At 45.3% G+C, this 16,375-nt stretch overlaps 1 protein-coding gene across 1 annotated transcript; it reads left to right on the top strand.

Annotated features, from left to right (window-relative positions):
* The first annotated feature begins 9,038 nt into the window (after positions 1 to 9,038).
* Positions 9,039 to 15,150, top strand: ZNF331 (zinc finger protein 331). The gene is made up of 3 exons (XM_068993482.1): positions 9,039 to 9,047; positions 11,213 to 11,348; positions 13,835 to 15,150. Exons 1-3 carry the CDS (start codon positions 9,039 to 9,041, stop codon positions 15,148 to 15,150), a joined length of 1,461 nt encoding a protein of 486 aa, XP_068849583.1.
* Positions 15,151 to 16,375: the final 1,225 nt, after the last annotated feature.

Below are 16,375 nucleotides of genomic sequence, written 5' to 3'. Positions count from 1 at the left end.
CATGTTCAACTTTTTGCGACCCTATGGGCTGTAGCCTTCCAGGCTCGTCTGTCCATGGGATTCTCCAGGCAAGAATACTGGAGTGGGTTGCAATGCCCTTCTCCAGGGGATCATCTCAACCCAGGGATCAAACCTGTGTCTCTTCTGGCTCCTGCTTTCGCAGGCGGTTCTTTAACACTAGCGCCACCTGGTGTGAATTCTTTGCAAAACAGCAAGTTGAATATATATGTATACAAAGCGGTCACTATGGAGAAGGCAATGCACCCCACTCCAGTACTCTTGCCTGGAAAATCCCATGGACGGGGGAGCCTGGTGGGCTGCAGTTCATGGGGTCACTAAGAGTCGGACACGACTGAGCAACTTCACTTTCACTTTTCACTTTCATGCATTGGAGAAGGAAATGGCAACCCACTCCAGTGTTCTTGCCTGGAGAATCAGGGACGGCGGAGCCTGGTGGGCTGCGGTCTATGGGGTCGCACAGAGTCAGACACGACTAAAGTGACTTAGCAGCAGCAGGAGCAGCAGGGATGTGCAAGCTGATTTTAGAAAAGCCAGAGGAACCAGAGATCAAATTGCCAACATCCCCTGGATCATGGAAAAAGCAAGAGAGTTCCAGAAAAACATCTATTTCTGCTTTATTGACTATGCCAAAGCCTTTGTGTGGATCACAATAAACTGTGAAAAATTCTTCAAGAGATGGGAATACCAGACCACCTGACCTGCCTCTTGAGAAACCTATACGCAGGTCAGGAAGCAACAGTTAGAACTCGACATGGAACAACAGACTGGTTCCAAATAGGAAAAGGAGTATGTCAAGGCTGTATATTGTCACCCTTCTTATTTAACTGATATGCAGAGGACATCATGAGAAATGCTGGGCTGGAAGAAACACAAGCTGGAATCAAAATTGCCAGGAGAAATATCAATAACTTCAGATAAGCAGATGACACCATCCTTACGGCAGAAAGTGAAGAGGAACTAAAAAGCCTCTTGATGAAAGTGAAAGAAGAGAGTGAAAAAGTTGGCTTAAAGCTCAACATTCAGAAAACGAAGATCATGGCATCTGGTCCCATCACTTCATGGGAAACAGATGGGGAAACAGTGGAAACAGTGTCAGACTTTATTTTTTTGGGCTCCAAAATCACTGCAGATGGTGATTGCAGCCATGCAATTAAAAGATGCTTACTCCTTGGAAGGAAAGTTATGACCAACCTAGATAGCATGTTGAAAAGCAGAACATTACTTTGCCAACAAAGGCTGTCTAGTGAAGGCTATGGTTTTTCCAGTGGTCATGTATGGATGTGAGAGTTGGACTGTGAAGAAGGCTAAGCGCAGAAGAATTGATGCTTTTGAAGTGTGGTGTTGGAGAAGACTCTTGAGAGTCCCTTGGACTGCAAGGAGATCCAACCATTCCATTCTAAAGGAAATCAGTCCTGGGTGTTCTTTGGAAGGAATGGTGCTAAAGCTGAAACTCCAGTACTTTGGCCACCTCATGAGAAGAGCTGACTTATTGGAAAAGACCCTGATGTGGGGAGGGATTGGGGGCAGGAGGAGAAGGGGATGACAGAGGATGAGATGGCTGGATGGCATCACTGACTAGATGGACTTGAGTCTGAGTGAACTCTGGGAGTTGGTGATGGATAGGGAGGCCTGGCGTGCTGCAATTCATGGGGTCACAAAGAGTCGGACATGACTAAGCGACTGAACTGAACTGAGGGATTTAAACACCTGAAAATATCAGATGCTCTAGCAATATTACAATTTCCAAGTGTTGGAAAGAATTCAAAGGGTAGTTATGAAGGGCTACCATGAAGGGTTGTCTAGGTCCCAGGGACATTTCATTTTCCTTTGACTCTTCACCCCGAGATCTCTGTTGCCTATTTCTCTTTGTAGCTACCACCATCTAGAGAGTGATCGGGATAAGAAGCTTCCCTCTATCTGCCTGTAAAAGCAGCCATGTTTGTTTAACCCCAGCATTCTCGGTGCTTTCAGGGATCAAACCTGAGTCTCCTTTGTCTCCTGCATTGGCAGGCAGCGGGTTGTTTACCACTGACCCACCAGGGAAGTCTAAAGACAAGGATTCAGTTCAGTTCAGTTCAGTTCAGTTGCTCAGTTGTGTTGGACTATTTTCGACCCCATGAATCGCAGCATGCCAGGCCTCCCTGTCCATCACCATCTCCCGGAGTTCACTCAGACTCATGTCCATCGAGTCAGTGATGCCATCCAGCCATCTCATCCTCTGTCGTCCCCTTCTCCTCCTGCCCCCAATCCCTCCCCACATCAGAGTCTTTTCCAATGAGTCAACTCTTTGCATGAGGTGGCCAAAGTACTGGAGTTTCAGCTTTAGCATCATTCCTTCCAAAGAAATCCCAGGGCCGATCTCCTTCAGAATGGACTGGTTGATTACCAAGCCCTAACCGAACTCTCACTGGCCCATTGCACTGTCAATACTTAACAAATTTATCCTTTCTTTGTCTAAAAGGTATAAAAGCTTACTGCTCTGGTCAATTCTTCAGGTCTTCATTCTTTTCTGAAAGCTCTCACATACATGCGTGCATGCTAAGTCGCTTCAGCTGTGTCTGTCTCTGTGCGACCTGATAGACTGTAGCCCACCCAGCTCCTCTGTCCATGGGATTCTCCAGGCAAGAGTACTGGAGTGGGTTGCCATGCTCTACTCCAGATGATCTTCCTGACCCAGGGATCAAACCCTGGTCTCTTAAATCTCCTGCGTTTGCAGGGGGGGTTCTTTACTATTAGCGCCATCTGGGAAGTCCAAGATGTACATGTAAGAAGTTACATGTATATGTAAGAACTTAATAAAGCTTTTTTTCCCTGTTAGAAGGAGGAGGAAAGGGACAGTTAGGAAGTTTGGGATGGACATGTACAGTGCTATATTTAAGATGAATAACCAACAAGGTCCTACTGTATAACACAGGGAACTCTGCTCAAAGTCACGTGGCAGCCTGGATGGGAGGGGAATTTGGGGGAGAGTGGATACATATATATGCGTGGCTGAGTTCCTTTGCTGTCTACCTGAAACTATCACCACATTATTAATCAGCTATAAGTGTAATTTGTGCTCAGCCCTGTCTGACTCTGCATCCTCATAGACTGCAGCTCACCAGGCTCCTCTGTCCTTAGAATTTTCCAGGCAAACAATACTGGTGTGCGTTGCATTTATACTCCAGTATAAAATAAAAAGGATTTTTTCTTTTTTTAAGTAGTAGCAGTAATGATACTAATACTAAAATGAGTAATAAAAGAAATCTGAACGGCTGGCAGGATTCCCAGCATTTACAAACTCTGCGACTCTGCAATACACTCCGTCGCAAGTCTGGGGGCCACAGCTCCTTTATACGCAGGGAGGGATGCCTTCTGAGGAACCCTGTGTATTACCCGAGATGAGAACTACACTTCCCAGAAGGCTCTGAGACACAGCTCTAGACGGGCCGGTGCGGAGTTGCATGCTGGGAAAAAGAGCCCATGAGCTTTCAGCTCCGCAAATTCCCCGTTTTTTGGACTACGTTTCCCAGAGGGCTCTGGGGGCACGAGCCTATTAGCCTCGCCGGGAGCTGCATGCTGGGAGATGCGCTTTCTGCGCGTTTTTTTTTTTTTTTCAAGCTCTGGTTTCCTGGCGACGCTGTCTGGAGTTAACCTGCACGGCTGCGCTCACTCCCTCCCGACACCGTGTTAGTTGTTGGGCCCAGAGCCGTGAGTAATTAGCATCCCGGGAGGAAACCTGAAGTGGAAAGCGGCGGGCGGTGGCGGTGAGGAAAAAGGTCAGGAGGCCCGAAACGGAGCGTCGGCCTGTGGCTTCGGGAGCCGCTGCGGAGGGAGTGCGAGCGTGTGCGCGCGTGTGTGTGTATGTGTGGGTATATGTGTGTGTGTGATGGGGCTCGGCCTTGTCTACAGACTGAGGTGCGCGTGGGCGTCGGTGAGGGACACCGGCCGGGTCCCTGCGATTGTGACGCACTTGCGCGTGAGTGTGTGAAGGGGGGAGGCGACCCGACCTCATCCCCGCGGCTGTGCCCGCCCACCCATCCCTGGTGCGTGTGAGCCTCGGCTCGGACGCCTCCGCTCCGCTCCGCGTGAGTTCCACGCGCGTGGGCTCTGGCGCGGACGGCGGGGCTGTGAGAGCCGCCTTGACGTGTCTGTGGGGTTGGCGGAGCCGGGCGCCTTGTCTCTGGCGGGGGCGTCAGGCGGTGTGTCGCAGCCGCGGTGTGTGAGTTTGTTCAGCTGTGACAGGTGCAGGCTGGCCGCCGGGTGTGTGGGCACGGATTGAGTGAGCACGGGGAGGGGGTGTGTGACGGTATCACCTGTAGCTCCGGTGTCTCCGCTGGTCCCCCCGCCCTCCTACCGTGCAGTACTTGCGGGGACACAGCGGCCTCCAAGAGACGTGGGAGCCCGAACCTTGTAATGAAAATGACAGGAATTGACACAGGTGTCGTCATGAGATGGCGACTTTAGAGCTAGAGGTGCCGTCCTTCCAAAGTCCAGGCCACTGAGTGACAAGATGGAAGGGTCTTGGGGGGAAAAGATTCTATTTTGGAAGGGAGAGGTCCCTGACCTGGGAGGTGCCGGGTAGGGAAGGGGTGGGAGCCGGCGGGGTACCCCCAATTAGTAGAGCCTAGTTTCCTGGAATCTCTGAAATACATCTGGGTGCACCCTTCTTGTTTTTGGTGCTTTTTTTGAGTATAATTGCTTCACAATGTTGTGTTAATTTCTGCTGTACAACAAGTGGATCAGCTGTAAGTATATTTATACCCCCTTCCTCTTGGACCTGCCTCCCAGCACCCCCCACCAATCCCACCCCTCTAGGTCATCACAGAGCACCAAGCTGAGCTGCTTGCTATACAGCACTCCCCACTGGTTGTTTTACACTTGGTAGCTTGTATATGTCAGTCCTAATCTCCCAGTTCATCCCACCCACTTCTCCCTGCCCCAGCCCTGTGTCCACATGTCCATTCTGTAGATCCGTGTCCCCATTCCTGCCCTGGAACTCGGTTCATCTGTACCATTTTTCTAGATTCCACACATACGCGTTAATACATGATATTTGTTTTTCTAACTTCACTCTGAGAGACTGTAGGTCCATCCACGTCTCTACAAATGATCCAGTTTCATTCCTTTTTATGACTGAGTAATATTCCATCGTACATATGTACCACATCTTAGGTGTGGTCTTGGAGGGTATTTTCTCTCTCTCTCTCTCTTTTTTTTTTTTTTAGCTTTTTAAAGACTTATGCTCTTACCCAGGGTTGGGCCCATGCTTTCCTTAAAATTAATTTTAGCTCTTTAATTAGATTTTTCTGTGTGACGCTCACTACTTAAAGTCTCTTTTCTTTAAACTAGGAAGAATGAAAACATCTCTTTATGGCCTTTAACTATGTAACTTTGATTTTTCAAGACTGACACAGCTTTCCCTGAAAGGGTTTGGTTCAAAAATACTGGTGTGAAATAGCTGAACTTAGGCAGGCAACAAAAAAGTACAGCTATGTGTCAGGGAGTGTAGTTTTTGGTTTGCCAATTTAGTCTTTGAGGAAAGCGATTACTTCATTTTGAGACTGGAAATGGGAGGGTATTTCCCGATGTAGTCTGTGCTCCGAAAAGGCCCCAGTGTCTCATTCTGTCCTTTCTTTCCTCAAGGCCAGCTGCCCTCCAGAAAAAGCATTCTGAAGAAGAAGACAGATTATCACAGATCTTCACATCAAGTTCCAGGTGAACTTTTTGTTCAGTGAATGACCTGAATCTGTAGCACTTAAGAATATTTGCCTTCCTTGACCTGAAATGTCCTCAGTATTAACTCAGTAATTGCTTTCCAAGCAATTGTGCAGGTGTCTTCCCCGTTGACTAGCCCTCTCCCATGAGTACTCACATATTCAGTAGGTAAATTGTTCACATCTTCCTGTGTGATCTTCTAAGAATCCAGTAGAATCGAGGGATACTACCGGGAGGTTAATGTTAGCAGTTTTAGCATGTGATATGGTAATATAATATCATTATGACATTAATTTTTAGGTGGACTCAAAGGCTACATATCTTTGGTCTTTTGCACAGGACTGACTTTCAGAACATAGTAAGAAAGGAGAAGAGTTTGATTGTTTTAGTCAGTTAATGACAAAGTGTTCAGCTTTGTGAGGTTTTTAAGAATGGGGTTTGAGCAAAGGTCTTTGTCATTGAAGGCAAGGTTGTTGGTTTTTTTTCCTCTAGTAATCAGTAAATAGAAATTTGTTGTATCAGCCAGGTCTTATTTGAGGTCTGACAGTTTCAGTTACATCTTTTTACTAATGGTGAGAGGCAGTATGGTTTGATACTGCATGTGGGTTCTGGATCTCAAGCAGGGTTTGGCAAACTTTTTCTCTAAAGGGTCACATATTAAATATTTTGTGCTTTGTGGGCCACATGTGGTTGCAGATTGTTCTTTTTAATAGATTGTATTTTTAGAACCTTTTTTTTTTTTTCAGTTAGAACAGTTTTAGTTTTACAGAAAAAATGCAATGATAGTACACAGAATTCCCAGGTACCCTGCACCCAGTTTCTCCTATTATTTACAACTCATATTAGTATAGGATATTAGTTACAATTAATGAGCCGATTCTGGAACCTTACTGTTAACTGAAATCCGTGCTTTATTCATTCAGATTTCCTTAGTGCTTTTTTAAAAACAGTTTTGACTATGTTTATTTATTTATTTTTTTTGTTATTATCTGGCTGTGAGGCATGTGGGGTATTAGTTCCCCCACCAGGGATCGAACCCTCACCCCCTGCAGTGGAACTGCCAACATCTTAACCGCTGGACCACCTGGGAAGTCCCACAGGTTTCCCTAGTTTTTACGCAGTGGTTTTCATCTGTGGGATCCTGGGATCCCATCCAGAATACCACATTACATTTCATGTAATGTTGTCATGTCTCCTTAAGCTCCTCTAGGCTGTGTTGATTTCTCACACTTCCCTTGTTTCTGACAACGTTGGTGGTTTTAAGAGGAACTGGTCAGGTATTTTGTAGGCTGCCACTCTGTTGGAATCAGAGGTTTTCCTCATGAGCTTATGGATTTATGGGTTTAGAGAATTCTGGGTGATGTACGCTGAGAGCTGCTAGGAAGAGGGCTTCATTCTCATGATGTCAGATCATGACCAAAGTACTTCCAAATGACGGATTCTATGTGTCAATAAATGAATTTATTTTCTATGTTTTATACCTTTCATATTTTCTTCTAATAGCGTTGCATGCAACAAAAATGCTAGCAGGGTTAGGTGATTTAGTGTTTATCTACAGGACACTGGCTGAAGGACAGGTTCAAAACGAGAGCTCACCCTCCCTTTAAGACTAAGCAACATCAAGGTACCTATCAGTATCTGTGGGGCATCTTGGCATTTTAGCCATTTTTTTCCCAGTCAGTCCTCCAACATATATGGGAAGATGTAGACATCACAGAGTTGGTTTAGGTATTAGGAAGTAAAAAGAAATGAGATGTCATTCAGATTTTAAAAAAAAAAAATCCCCAAAATAAGTTATTCAGAGATATTTCTACAAGTTCAAGAGGTCCCCTTTGAGAAAGAGAGTGGATCTTTATCTTTTGAGAATCTGTCTCAACATGTATGTGTGTTTATATCTATATAGGTACAAATATCTTGATCATGGTGTATATTGTATATAAATATGTATATATGCATATTGAGAAACATCATTTCAATAGCCTGATTTTCCTACTGACAATATACCTGAAAAATTTTTCATGTCTTCAAGTATTTCTTCTGACTTAGCATTGAATAGCCCTCTAGTACATTTTCACTTTGATGTTCTACCTGTATTTATGCAGCCAGCTTTGCTGAATTCAGAATGCCAGATCTTATCTGGGTAGTTCTCTCTCCGCCTTGTCTGCCTGCCAAGTCTTGGTGACTTCACCCTGTCCAGAGGCCAGAAGAGCTCGAGTTGGCATGGTGCAGCCCCTCCCACCTGGGACGGTGTGAATGACCATAATGGGCCCTCTGCCCAGAGTCCCCTAGCCACCTTCAGTGAAATTTGAGGGCCTGGTCTCCACACAAAACCCCGCTCTGCCGTCACACCGAAGGCAGGTTCAGGAGCTTCCCTAAACCACCCTGAGGTTTCATAACTCAGGACTAGAAGGGACTCTTGGAACTCACCAAATGCTGCGCTAGTCCCGGTTCCTGTGAATGACAGGGCAGGATGCAGACTAACAGCCGCCGAGGAGGCAGGTGCACAGGGTAAGGCCCAGCAAGTTCCCACCCTGGGGCTTCCGGTGCCTTCTCCCAGTGAAGTCAGGACGCCAGCTATTGTGCCAACATCAGCGAGTGACAGTATGCTCAGAGTACTGCCAGCCAGGGAAGCACACCTGAGCTTCAGTGTCTGGAGTTTTCACTGCGGCTTCATCATGTGGACATAATTGATTGGTCTTGTGGATGTAGGTGATTGATTTGTTGTCCAGATGTTGATCTCAGTCCCCAAGTCAACTCATAGCCCATGACCCATGGTCTCCCCATCCCCACCCATCACCTGAGTGGTCTTCCTGGTGTGGCCAGTACCCACCCTAAGGTGCGGTGTGACTTGCCCCTACCCAAAGCAAAGACATCCCTGTTATATGCAATGTCCATTACCTCTCAGAGGCTGAGGGCAAAGGCTGCACCTTTCTTTGCTCAAGGCTGGATTTTCCCCGCACCAGGAAGCTGGCCAGGAATCCTCCCACTCCAGTGTCAGATCTAATTTCAAGACATAAAATAAGCGCTCCTCTGCCCCATCTATGCAGCTGGGTTTCCTGGAGTGTCAAGGAGAACTTGATTTTTCCAGAATCCTTCTAATCTTCTCCAGGTGTGTTTTTGTGGGGGAGCTGTAGGGGAAGAAGATGGAGTTCTTTGGCAGCGAAGGTGGAGGAGTGAGAAGGCTGTACTAAGTCATTTGGGGACCAGGGTGCACTTATTTTCAAGCCTTGTTTTCCTCTTATAGATCTGGCATTTCTGGATTTTGTGTCTTCAGTAAAGGAGACCCCAGGAGCACTGATCAGTCCTTGAATTCTAGAACTATGGCCCACGTGAGTGTGTTTCTCTTTCCATCTTGAGCTGTGATGTCTGGGTCCTGTGCATACTTCTGTGAAATACTGTGAAGCCTCCTGCCCAAGTGAGTTCCACTGAAGACCTGCTCCCCTGCTCTTCCTGCTGCAGCAAATAATGATGCCATGTAGCCCTGTGCTCACCTCTGTGGCTAAAGTTTTTCACGGAACCCTCCTCTGCTCACTTTTTTTGTCGAGTAATTGCAACAATGGAAGCAGAAACTACCTCGGGAGAAATATTTGAGTCAGGTCCACGATTTGATGAGTTCTAGATGTTGGTCCCATATGACCACATGAGAGTCCTCTCTCACCTCCACTGATCTTCCCAGGCTCATGCTTTATGAAGAATTGGAGTGTGATGAAGTCCTGGCTCAGAGATCATGTTCCTGTCAGGGGACCCAGGAGATGAATTTTGTTTGTTTGTTTTAATTTTGTTTATTTTTGGCTGCCCTGAGTCTTCGTTGCTGCACATGGGCTTTCTCTTGTTGCAGTAACTAGAGGGCTACTCTCTAGTTGCTGTGCCCAGGGTTTTCATTGTGGAGGTTTCTCTTGTTTTGGAACATGAGCTCTAGGGTGGGCATGCTCAGTAGTTATAGCACATGGGCCTAGTTGCCCTGAGGCATGTGGGATCTTCCTGGACCAGGAATCAAACCTGTGTCTTTTGCATTGGCAGGCAGATTCTTAACCACTGGACCATCAGGGAAGTCCCTGAATTTTGTTTTAAACAGACCTGTCTCTGTGCTTCCAAATCGTTTGATACTTATTTCATCTAAATCAGGAAAAAAGAAAAGGCAGGGTTAGTGGATAATTAACAGGTGAGAAGGTCATTTCAGGTCAAATTAATAGATGATCATATACTCCTGGAATCGGGGAACTTAAGACATCTGACTCAACCTAAATGTGTGACTAATAATTCAGTCTAATCCATTCATATTGACAGCTTACAGTGAACAGTGTCAGATTTGTGATCTGTGAAGAAGATTTAGCTTCAGGATCAGGGACCAGGCTTGATGACTCAAGAACTTTTGTGTAGTAGAGTTTTATTAAGAGACAGAGAAGCTTCTGACATAAACATCAGAAGAGGGGTGGAGAGTGCCCCCCATGTTAGATTTTAGCAAGCTGTTTTTTGTTTGTTAGAAAGCTATTAATCAGATAAGAGAGACACCTCAAGGCTGAGGGAGTTTAACCAGCCCCCTTTCCCACAATATGCATTTTTGAGATAGGATAGAACAGGTGTGTCATCCCCCAGCCATAAAACAATTGATACGAATACTGGTTTGTTGAGCTGTTATCAGCCAAGGTTTGAGAAAAGGAAAAAAGTTAGTCTCAGGTGGAACCATTTTGAAGAAAGGCAAATTCCAAAGCAGATACATGATTTCATTAACATAGCTTAAGAAAAGCATTTCCATAAGAGAAGCGCATTGGTTAGCTCAAGGTTTGAGAAAAGTTGAGTTCAGGTGGAACCAAGTGTTGCCATGGCAACACAGAATTTTAAGAGAAACCTCCTTTTAATTTTGTATAGGCAAGGAAAAAAATCGACACTTGTAGTTTGTTTCTTCCTGCCACTTCAGGGAGAGAGAGATTAAAGAGTTACAGCCTGTTTCCTCATTTGGAGACCCTTGGCCTTCCTACCTGTTACCCTCTCAATATGATGGAGTCAAAAACAAAAACTGCTTTTGTCATCACAAAGGCCGACCGCGTAAAAGATAATCTGTCAAAATGATGAGCCTGAAGCTTGAAAACATTCAAACCTGCAAGCCTGATTTTCTAAGATAAAAGATTTTATATTCAGGAAGCAAACCCCTGGCTTTTTTTTTTTTTTCTCCTTAAACAGAACAGAAATGCTGTAGGAATGCACGCTTGCTGAGAATTTATGAGACAGGCATGTAGCAGGCTCAGTACTTGTGAACAAGAGAAACCTGGGCCTGTTTTAGCCATTTCCTGGCAGAATGGCATGGTTAGAGTACCCCAGGGTGTCAATTGTCTTCCTTGCAGCAGGAGGGGCTAAGCGTGAGTCGCAGCGGTGACTTCCCTGGCCCCGACCCAGGTCCCAGGCCTTTAATCTGCTCACTGTGTCCACCCCTGCACAGAGTAGGGGCCTCCCTCCCCCTCCTTCATCTTGAAGTTATGTCCTTCTACTCCATCAGGGACGCGAGGGTTTGGTGACCTTCTCGGATGTGGCCATCGACTTCTCTCAGGAGGAGTGGGCCTGTCTGGACTCCAGGCAGAGGGACTTGTACTGGGATGTGATGCTGGAGAACTACAGTAACCTGGTCTCACTTGGTAAGTTCCCTGCCTCGGACAACCTGGACTCTGTGCCCGCACCATCAGCTCCCTCCGTGGTGAGCTTCAGGACCGCCTTTCAAGAGCCTCATTGAATTTCTTTCTTCCTGCTCCCAAGGGACATTTTGAGCTTTGTCCAGTCGGAAATGGGCATCACGTGTACACCTCTACCTCCTCACCCATCAGCCATCTTCCTACCACTGTCTGGCCCTCATGTAATTATTTCTCTTCCTTAATGACCAAAGGGTTGATTAGGGTTACTTAACTTATGAGAATGAATGTATTTGTTTATTTCATGACCATCTTTGGAGAAACCAAGCTTCATGCTATGAGCCCATGTTTACACCCAGATTGCTGTTGGTGGTACTGTGGGGACCCACCTTTAGGGAAGATGGCCTGACACATGACATGAGTTTCTCTAGCATGCCAGCCTCTGTGTAGATGCAAACTGAACAAACAGAATCCAGGTAAAACCACACTAAGCATATTCCACTCCCTACACACTGGACCTGAAGTGAAGTTGAAAGTTATAATCTGTGAATTCTGAGTTAAACACCAGATGATATCATCTTGTTTATAAGGAAATTTAATATTTTTCTGTTAGTGAAATAACAGCCATAATATGCATGGCTAATGTTGTGCTTACTATATACCAGGAAGCATCCTGAGCATGGTGTGTGTGTGTATTAATATCTTTCATCCCATCCTCACTAGTTTATCGATAGGAGCAGTTATTATATTACTGTAGATCAGTATGCTGGGGCACAGGGTGACTTGGTCAGTCAAGGAGGCAGAAGCAAAGATGGAACCTAAGGTTTCTGGCCCCCAGATCCATACATTCAGCCATGTTCTACTTGCCTCTATAAGCTTAAAACAAGACCCTTTATCTACCCATCTGGTTTCCTCTTTGTCCTCCAGTCCTTTCTGTTTCCTGAAGTCTTTTATCATTTTGACATTTAGATTGTGACACATTTGACTGAAATGCAATCAAAAAAATCTTGAGCCAACAAGTTTTTTCCCAAGTTCTGCCTCTTGTGGAGTTTCTCTTCTTTTGAAAGCAAGACATCTCATTTCTGTGCCAGACACAATGCTCTTATGGAAGCAAGGGAGAGAGGTTTGATCGTTGAGGGGAAAAGATACCAAAACAGTGCAGAGCAGACCTCAGGCAGGGAGCAGTTGCCCCCCTTGAGGTGTTTTGGGGGCGTCTCCACAAAGGTCTCAGGCCCAGGGCCTCTGAGGAAGAAGTTACCACCTTAAAGTTGATCTTCCCTGTTTCCCTCCCAGTTGATTTTCCTTCTCATGTTTCACCCCTGTTGAAAGACAAGGGCATAGGAAACAGGACCCTGTGCCATTGGTAGTTTCTGAAATGTGGTTATTTTCCTAGCTTCATGTGCTTTCTTCATTTTATTTATATATATGTATGTATATATATATAATAATTATTATTTTTTTGGGGGGGTGATACTGCTTCTTGGGTGCTCTATTCTTCCATCATGAAGCAACATCTGCTTGTGTCTCTTTTCATGTCATTAGCAGTTGCTGACACTCAGTACCAAGATTCAGTATTTTATGGGGGTTCAAAATGATATTTTATCATTGCCTCTTCATTTGTTCACTGTAATAATTCTTTAAAGAGAAACCTTGATCCACCTGCTTATTGGTGGTGTAGTGGAACTGCTCACATTGAAAGCTAAATCTTTGTTCTTTTAAGGAAAAAAAAGTAATAGCTTTTAATAACAAAGGGTTGGTGTTCTAGCCTGCTCTAAGTTGGCCATTTAACATTTTTCTAGTGTCTCTATAAACTCATGAATTTAAATGTTTGATGTTTCATAGTCCCTTGAGTTAGCATCTTTATCGATGCTCAGATTATTCTAAGCATTGCCTCATAAGTGTTTCACAGTTTTATTATTAAATTTACTTCTACACATCATCTTTTGAATGTTGAATCTTTGTATCAGGAATTACTTTTAATGATAGTACGTGTGTGTGCGTGTGTGCGTGTGTGTGTGTGTATATATATATACACAACCATCCAACTATATCTTTTTGTTTTTTACAGTCGTAGTATATTTGATTTTCTTGGTTTTCCAGGCTTGTCATCGCATCTACAAATTGTGATCTTTTTCATCTTCATTTTTGAGATTTGTCCATCCAGGTTTTTTTGTTTTTGGGGTTTTTTTTGCTTAATTTTTATAGCTGATAGGAAATAGTAGAGCTATTCATAATAGTCAGTGCCTTTTGGGTTTGATTTTAGCAGGAATGTCTCCAGTGCTTCCTCATTAAGTATTGTGATGCTAGACATGGAATCTGCATCTTAATAAGAGCTCTCGGTGATTCATATTTTTCCCACTGGAGAAGTTTTATTTCTGTTAGAGAAGGTTTTGGTTTGTGATTAGTTTTGGTTTTGTTTCCTTAAAAAATAACAAAATATGTTGGATTTTTTTGTTTTTTTGTGTGTGTGTGTGTTTTTTTTTTTTTTCTTCCAGATTTGGAATCACCATACGAGACCATGAGTTTACCTTCACAAAAGAACACTTGTGGGATGAATTTTTCCAAACGGACCTCAAATAGAAAAAGTAAATCCCGTGGCCTTGGCTGGACATGTGAAGGTGAGCTGGACAGATCACGGGCCCCTCAAGAGGGACGTGCCAGTCAAAGGATAATCAGCTGTGGGGATACCCCCGCTTATAGAGAAAGCACCCCTGTTCGGCCGCAGCAGAGACTCCCTAACAGGGAAAATTCCTATGAATGTAAGGAATGTGGGAAGGCCTTTAGCCGAGGCTATCAGCTTACTCAGCATCAGAAGATTCATACAGGTGAGAAGCCTTATCAATGTAAAGAATGTAAAAAGGCCTTCCGTTGGGGCAATCAGCTTACTCAGCATCAGAAAATCCACACTGGCGAGAAACCTTATGAATGTAAAGACTGCGGGAAGGCCTTCCGATGGGGCTCGAGCCTCGTGATCCATAGGCGAATCCACACGGGAGAGAAGCCCTACGAGTGTAAGGACTGCGGGAAGGCCTTCCGGCGCGGTGACGAGCTCACCCAGCATCAGAGATTCCACACCGGTGAGAAGGACTATGAGTGCAAAGACTGTGGCAAGACCTTCAGCCGGGTGTATAAACTCATTCAGCACAAGCGAATTCACAGTGGCGAGAAGCCCTTCGAGTGTAAGGACTGTGGGAAGGCCTTCATCTGTGGCTCGAGCCTTGTGCAACATAAGAGAATCCACACAGGGGAGAAGCCCTATGAGTGCCAGGAGTGCGGCAAGGCCTTCACCCGCGTCAACTATCTCACCCAGCATCAGAAAATCCACACGGGGGAGAAGCCTCATGAGTGTAAGGAGTGCGGGAAGGCCTTCCGTTGGGGTTCGAGTCTTGTGAAGCATGAGAGAATTCACACGGGGGAGAAGCCGTATAAATGTACAGAATGCGGAAAGGCCTTTAACTGCGGCTACCACCTCACTCAGCACGAGAGGATCCACACTGGCGAAACGCCTTACAAATGCAAGGAGTGTGGAAAGGCCTTTATCTACGGCTCGAGCCTTGTCAAGCACGAGCGCATTCACACAGGGTTTAAGCCCTATGGGTGTCAGGAGTGTGGGAAAGCCTTCAGTCACAGCCACCAGCTGACACAGCATCAGAAAACCCACACTGGTGAGAAGCCCTCTGAATGTAAGGAATGTGGAAAGGCCACATGTAACCACGGAAACCACCTTCGAGACCATGAGAGGATTCCCGCCGTTGAAAAGCCTTTCGTGTACAAAGGCCTCCCTTCAACATTCATTTCTTCCACGACATGAGGAAAATTTGTGTTGAGAGTGAATGCAAGGAAGCCTTCACTGGTCGCCCTTCTGCTTATAGACTATCAGAAGTCATGTGAGCGGTGAATTTGGAGAATCGCTTTTTCTTATTGATCACAGCATACTCAGCTGTCAGCGGTTATCTCCTGGATTAGGTTAGTTTCAAGGAGAGCATAGAAACCTTCCAGTACCGCTTCATCTCTGTCGTATTTCAGATGTGTTCTAAGGTGAAACTCTGCTAGTGAGTTTGTGGGAGAGCTTTTCTTGTGGCATTTAACCCAACCTGTTACCACCACCCTCCTACCTCTCACTGCCTGAGAGACACTGGAAAAAGGAGCTCTTACCCACTGTGCTTTATTCGTGAAGTGGGGATAATCACACCTAACTAATACTGCTGTCGTGGTGATTAGATGAGTTTGGTACATGTGAACTCCCTGAACATGTATCTGGAATATTGTGTAAGCTCAATAAATATTAGCTGCTGTTGTTGTTCTCATTAGCATTAGCATTGCTATTAGTTATTACAGGAAGACATCCTGTAGGAGCAGTGAGTTGAGAAAAGTCTGTCAGAGTTCTGTAAGAAAATATAGGGACTTCCCTGGTGGTCCAGTGGTTAGGACTCTGTGCTTCCACTGTGGAGGATGCAGGTTCAGTCCCTGGTCAGGGAACTAAGATCCCACAAGCCGCATGGTGCACCCCAAGAAAAAGAAGAAAATAGAGGAGATTGCCATAACCGTGGGGCGGGCAACATTTCTTAGTACACAGAAAACTCTCAACGGAAAATGAAAAGTTATTAAGTTGGAATTTATCGAAAGTTCAAAGTTCCGGTCATCAAGTGACATCATGAAGGTGATGAAAAAGCAAGAAGCAGACTGGAAGAAGACATTTACTTAAATGTGATGAAGGATTCACAAAGGATAAAAAGAATTCTTCAAGTCAATAATAAAACAGCAAATCAATTGAAAGGTGAAGGGAGGGGCTTCCCTGGCAGTCCAGTGGTTAGGACTCCACGCTTTCACTGCCGAGGGCGTTGGTTCAGCCCCTGGTTGAGGGGCTAAGATCCCACAAGCTGCTCAGTGCGGCCAATAAAAATAATAAATACAAGGTGAAAGGAGACCTAGGTAATCATGTAAGATCATCAAATGTCAAGTAAGTGGAGATGAGTTAAATGTCATCATTCCAGGGATATGCAAAGTCAGGTTGCCCTGGGAGTCACTAAACACCA

Source organism: Capricornis sumatraensis, chromosome 20 (genome assembly GCF_032405125.1).
Source record: "Capricornis sumatraensis isolate serow.1 chromosome 20, serow.2, whole genome shotgun sequence".
In the NCBI taxonomy this organism is placed as follows: domain Eukaryota; kingdom Metazoa; phylum Chordata; class Mammalia; order Artiodactyla; family Bovidae; genus Capricornis; species Capricornis sumatraensis.
Note: the sequence above shows the minus strand (reverse complement) of the source record. Positions and strands in the feature narration are given on the sequence as shown.

Excerpts from the sequence above, each read along its gene's own strand:
- ZNF331 (XM_068993482.1), top strand. Across the intron at positions 11,349-13,834 it reads CAGTAACCTGGTCTCACTTG|ATTTGGAATCACCATACGAG; the intron begins GTAAGTTCCCTG and ends TTTTTCTTCCAG.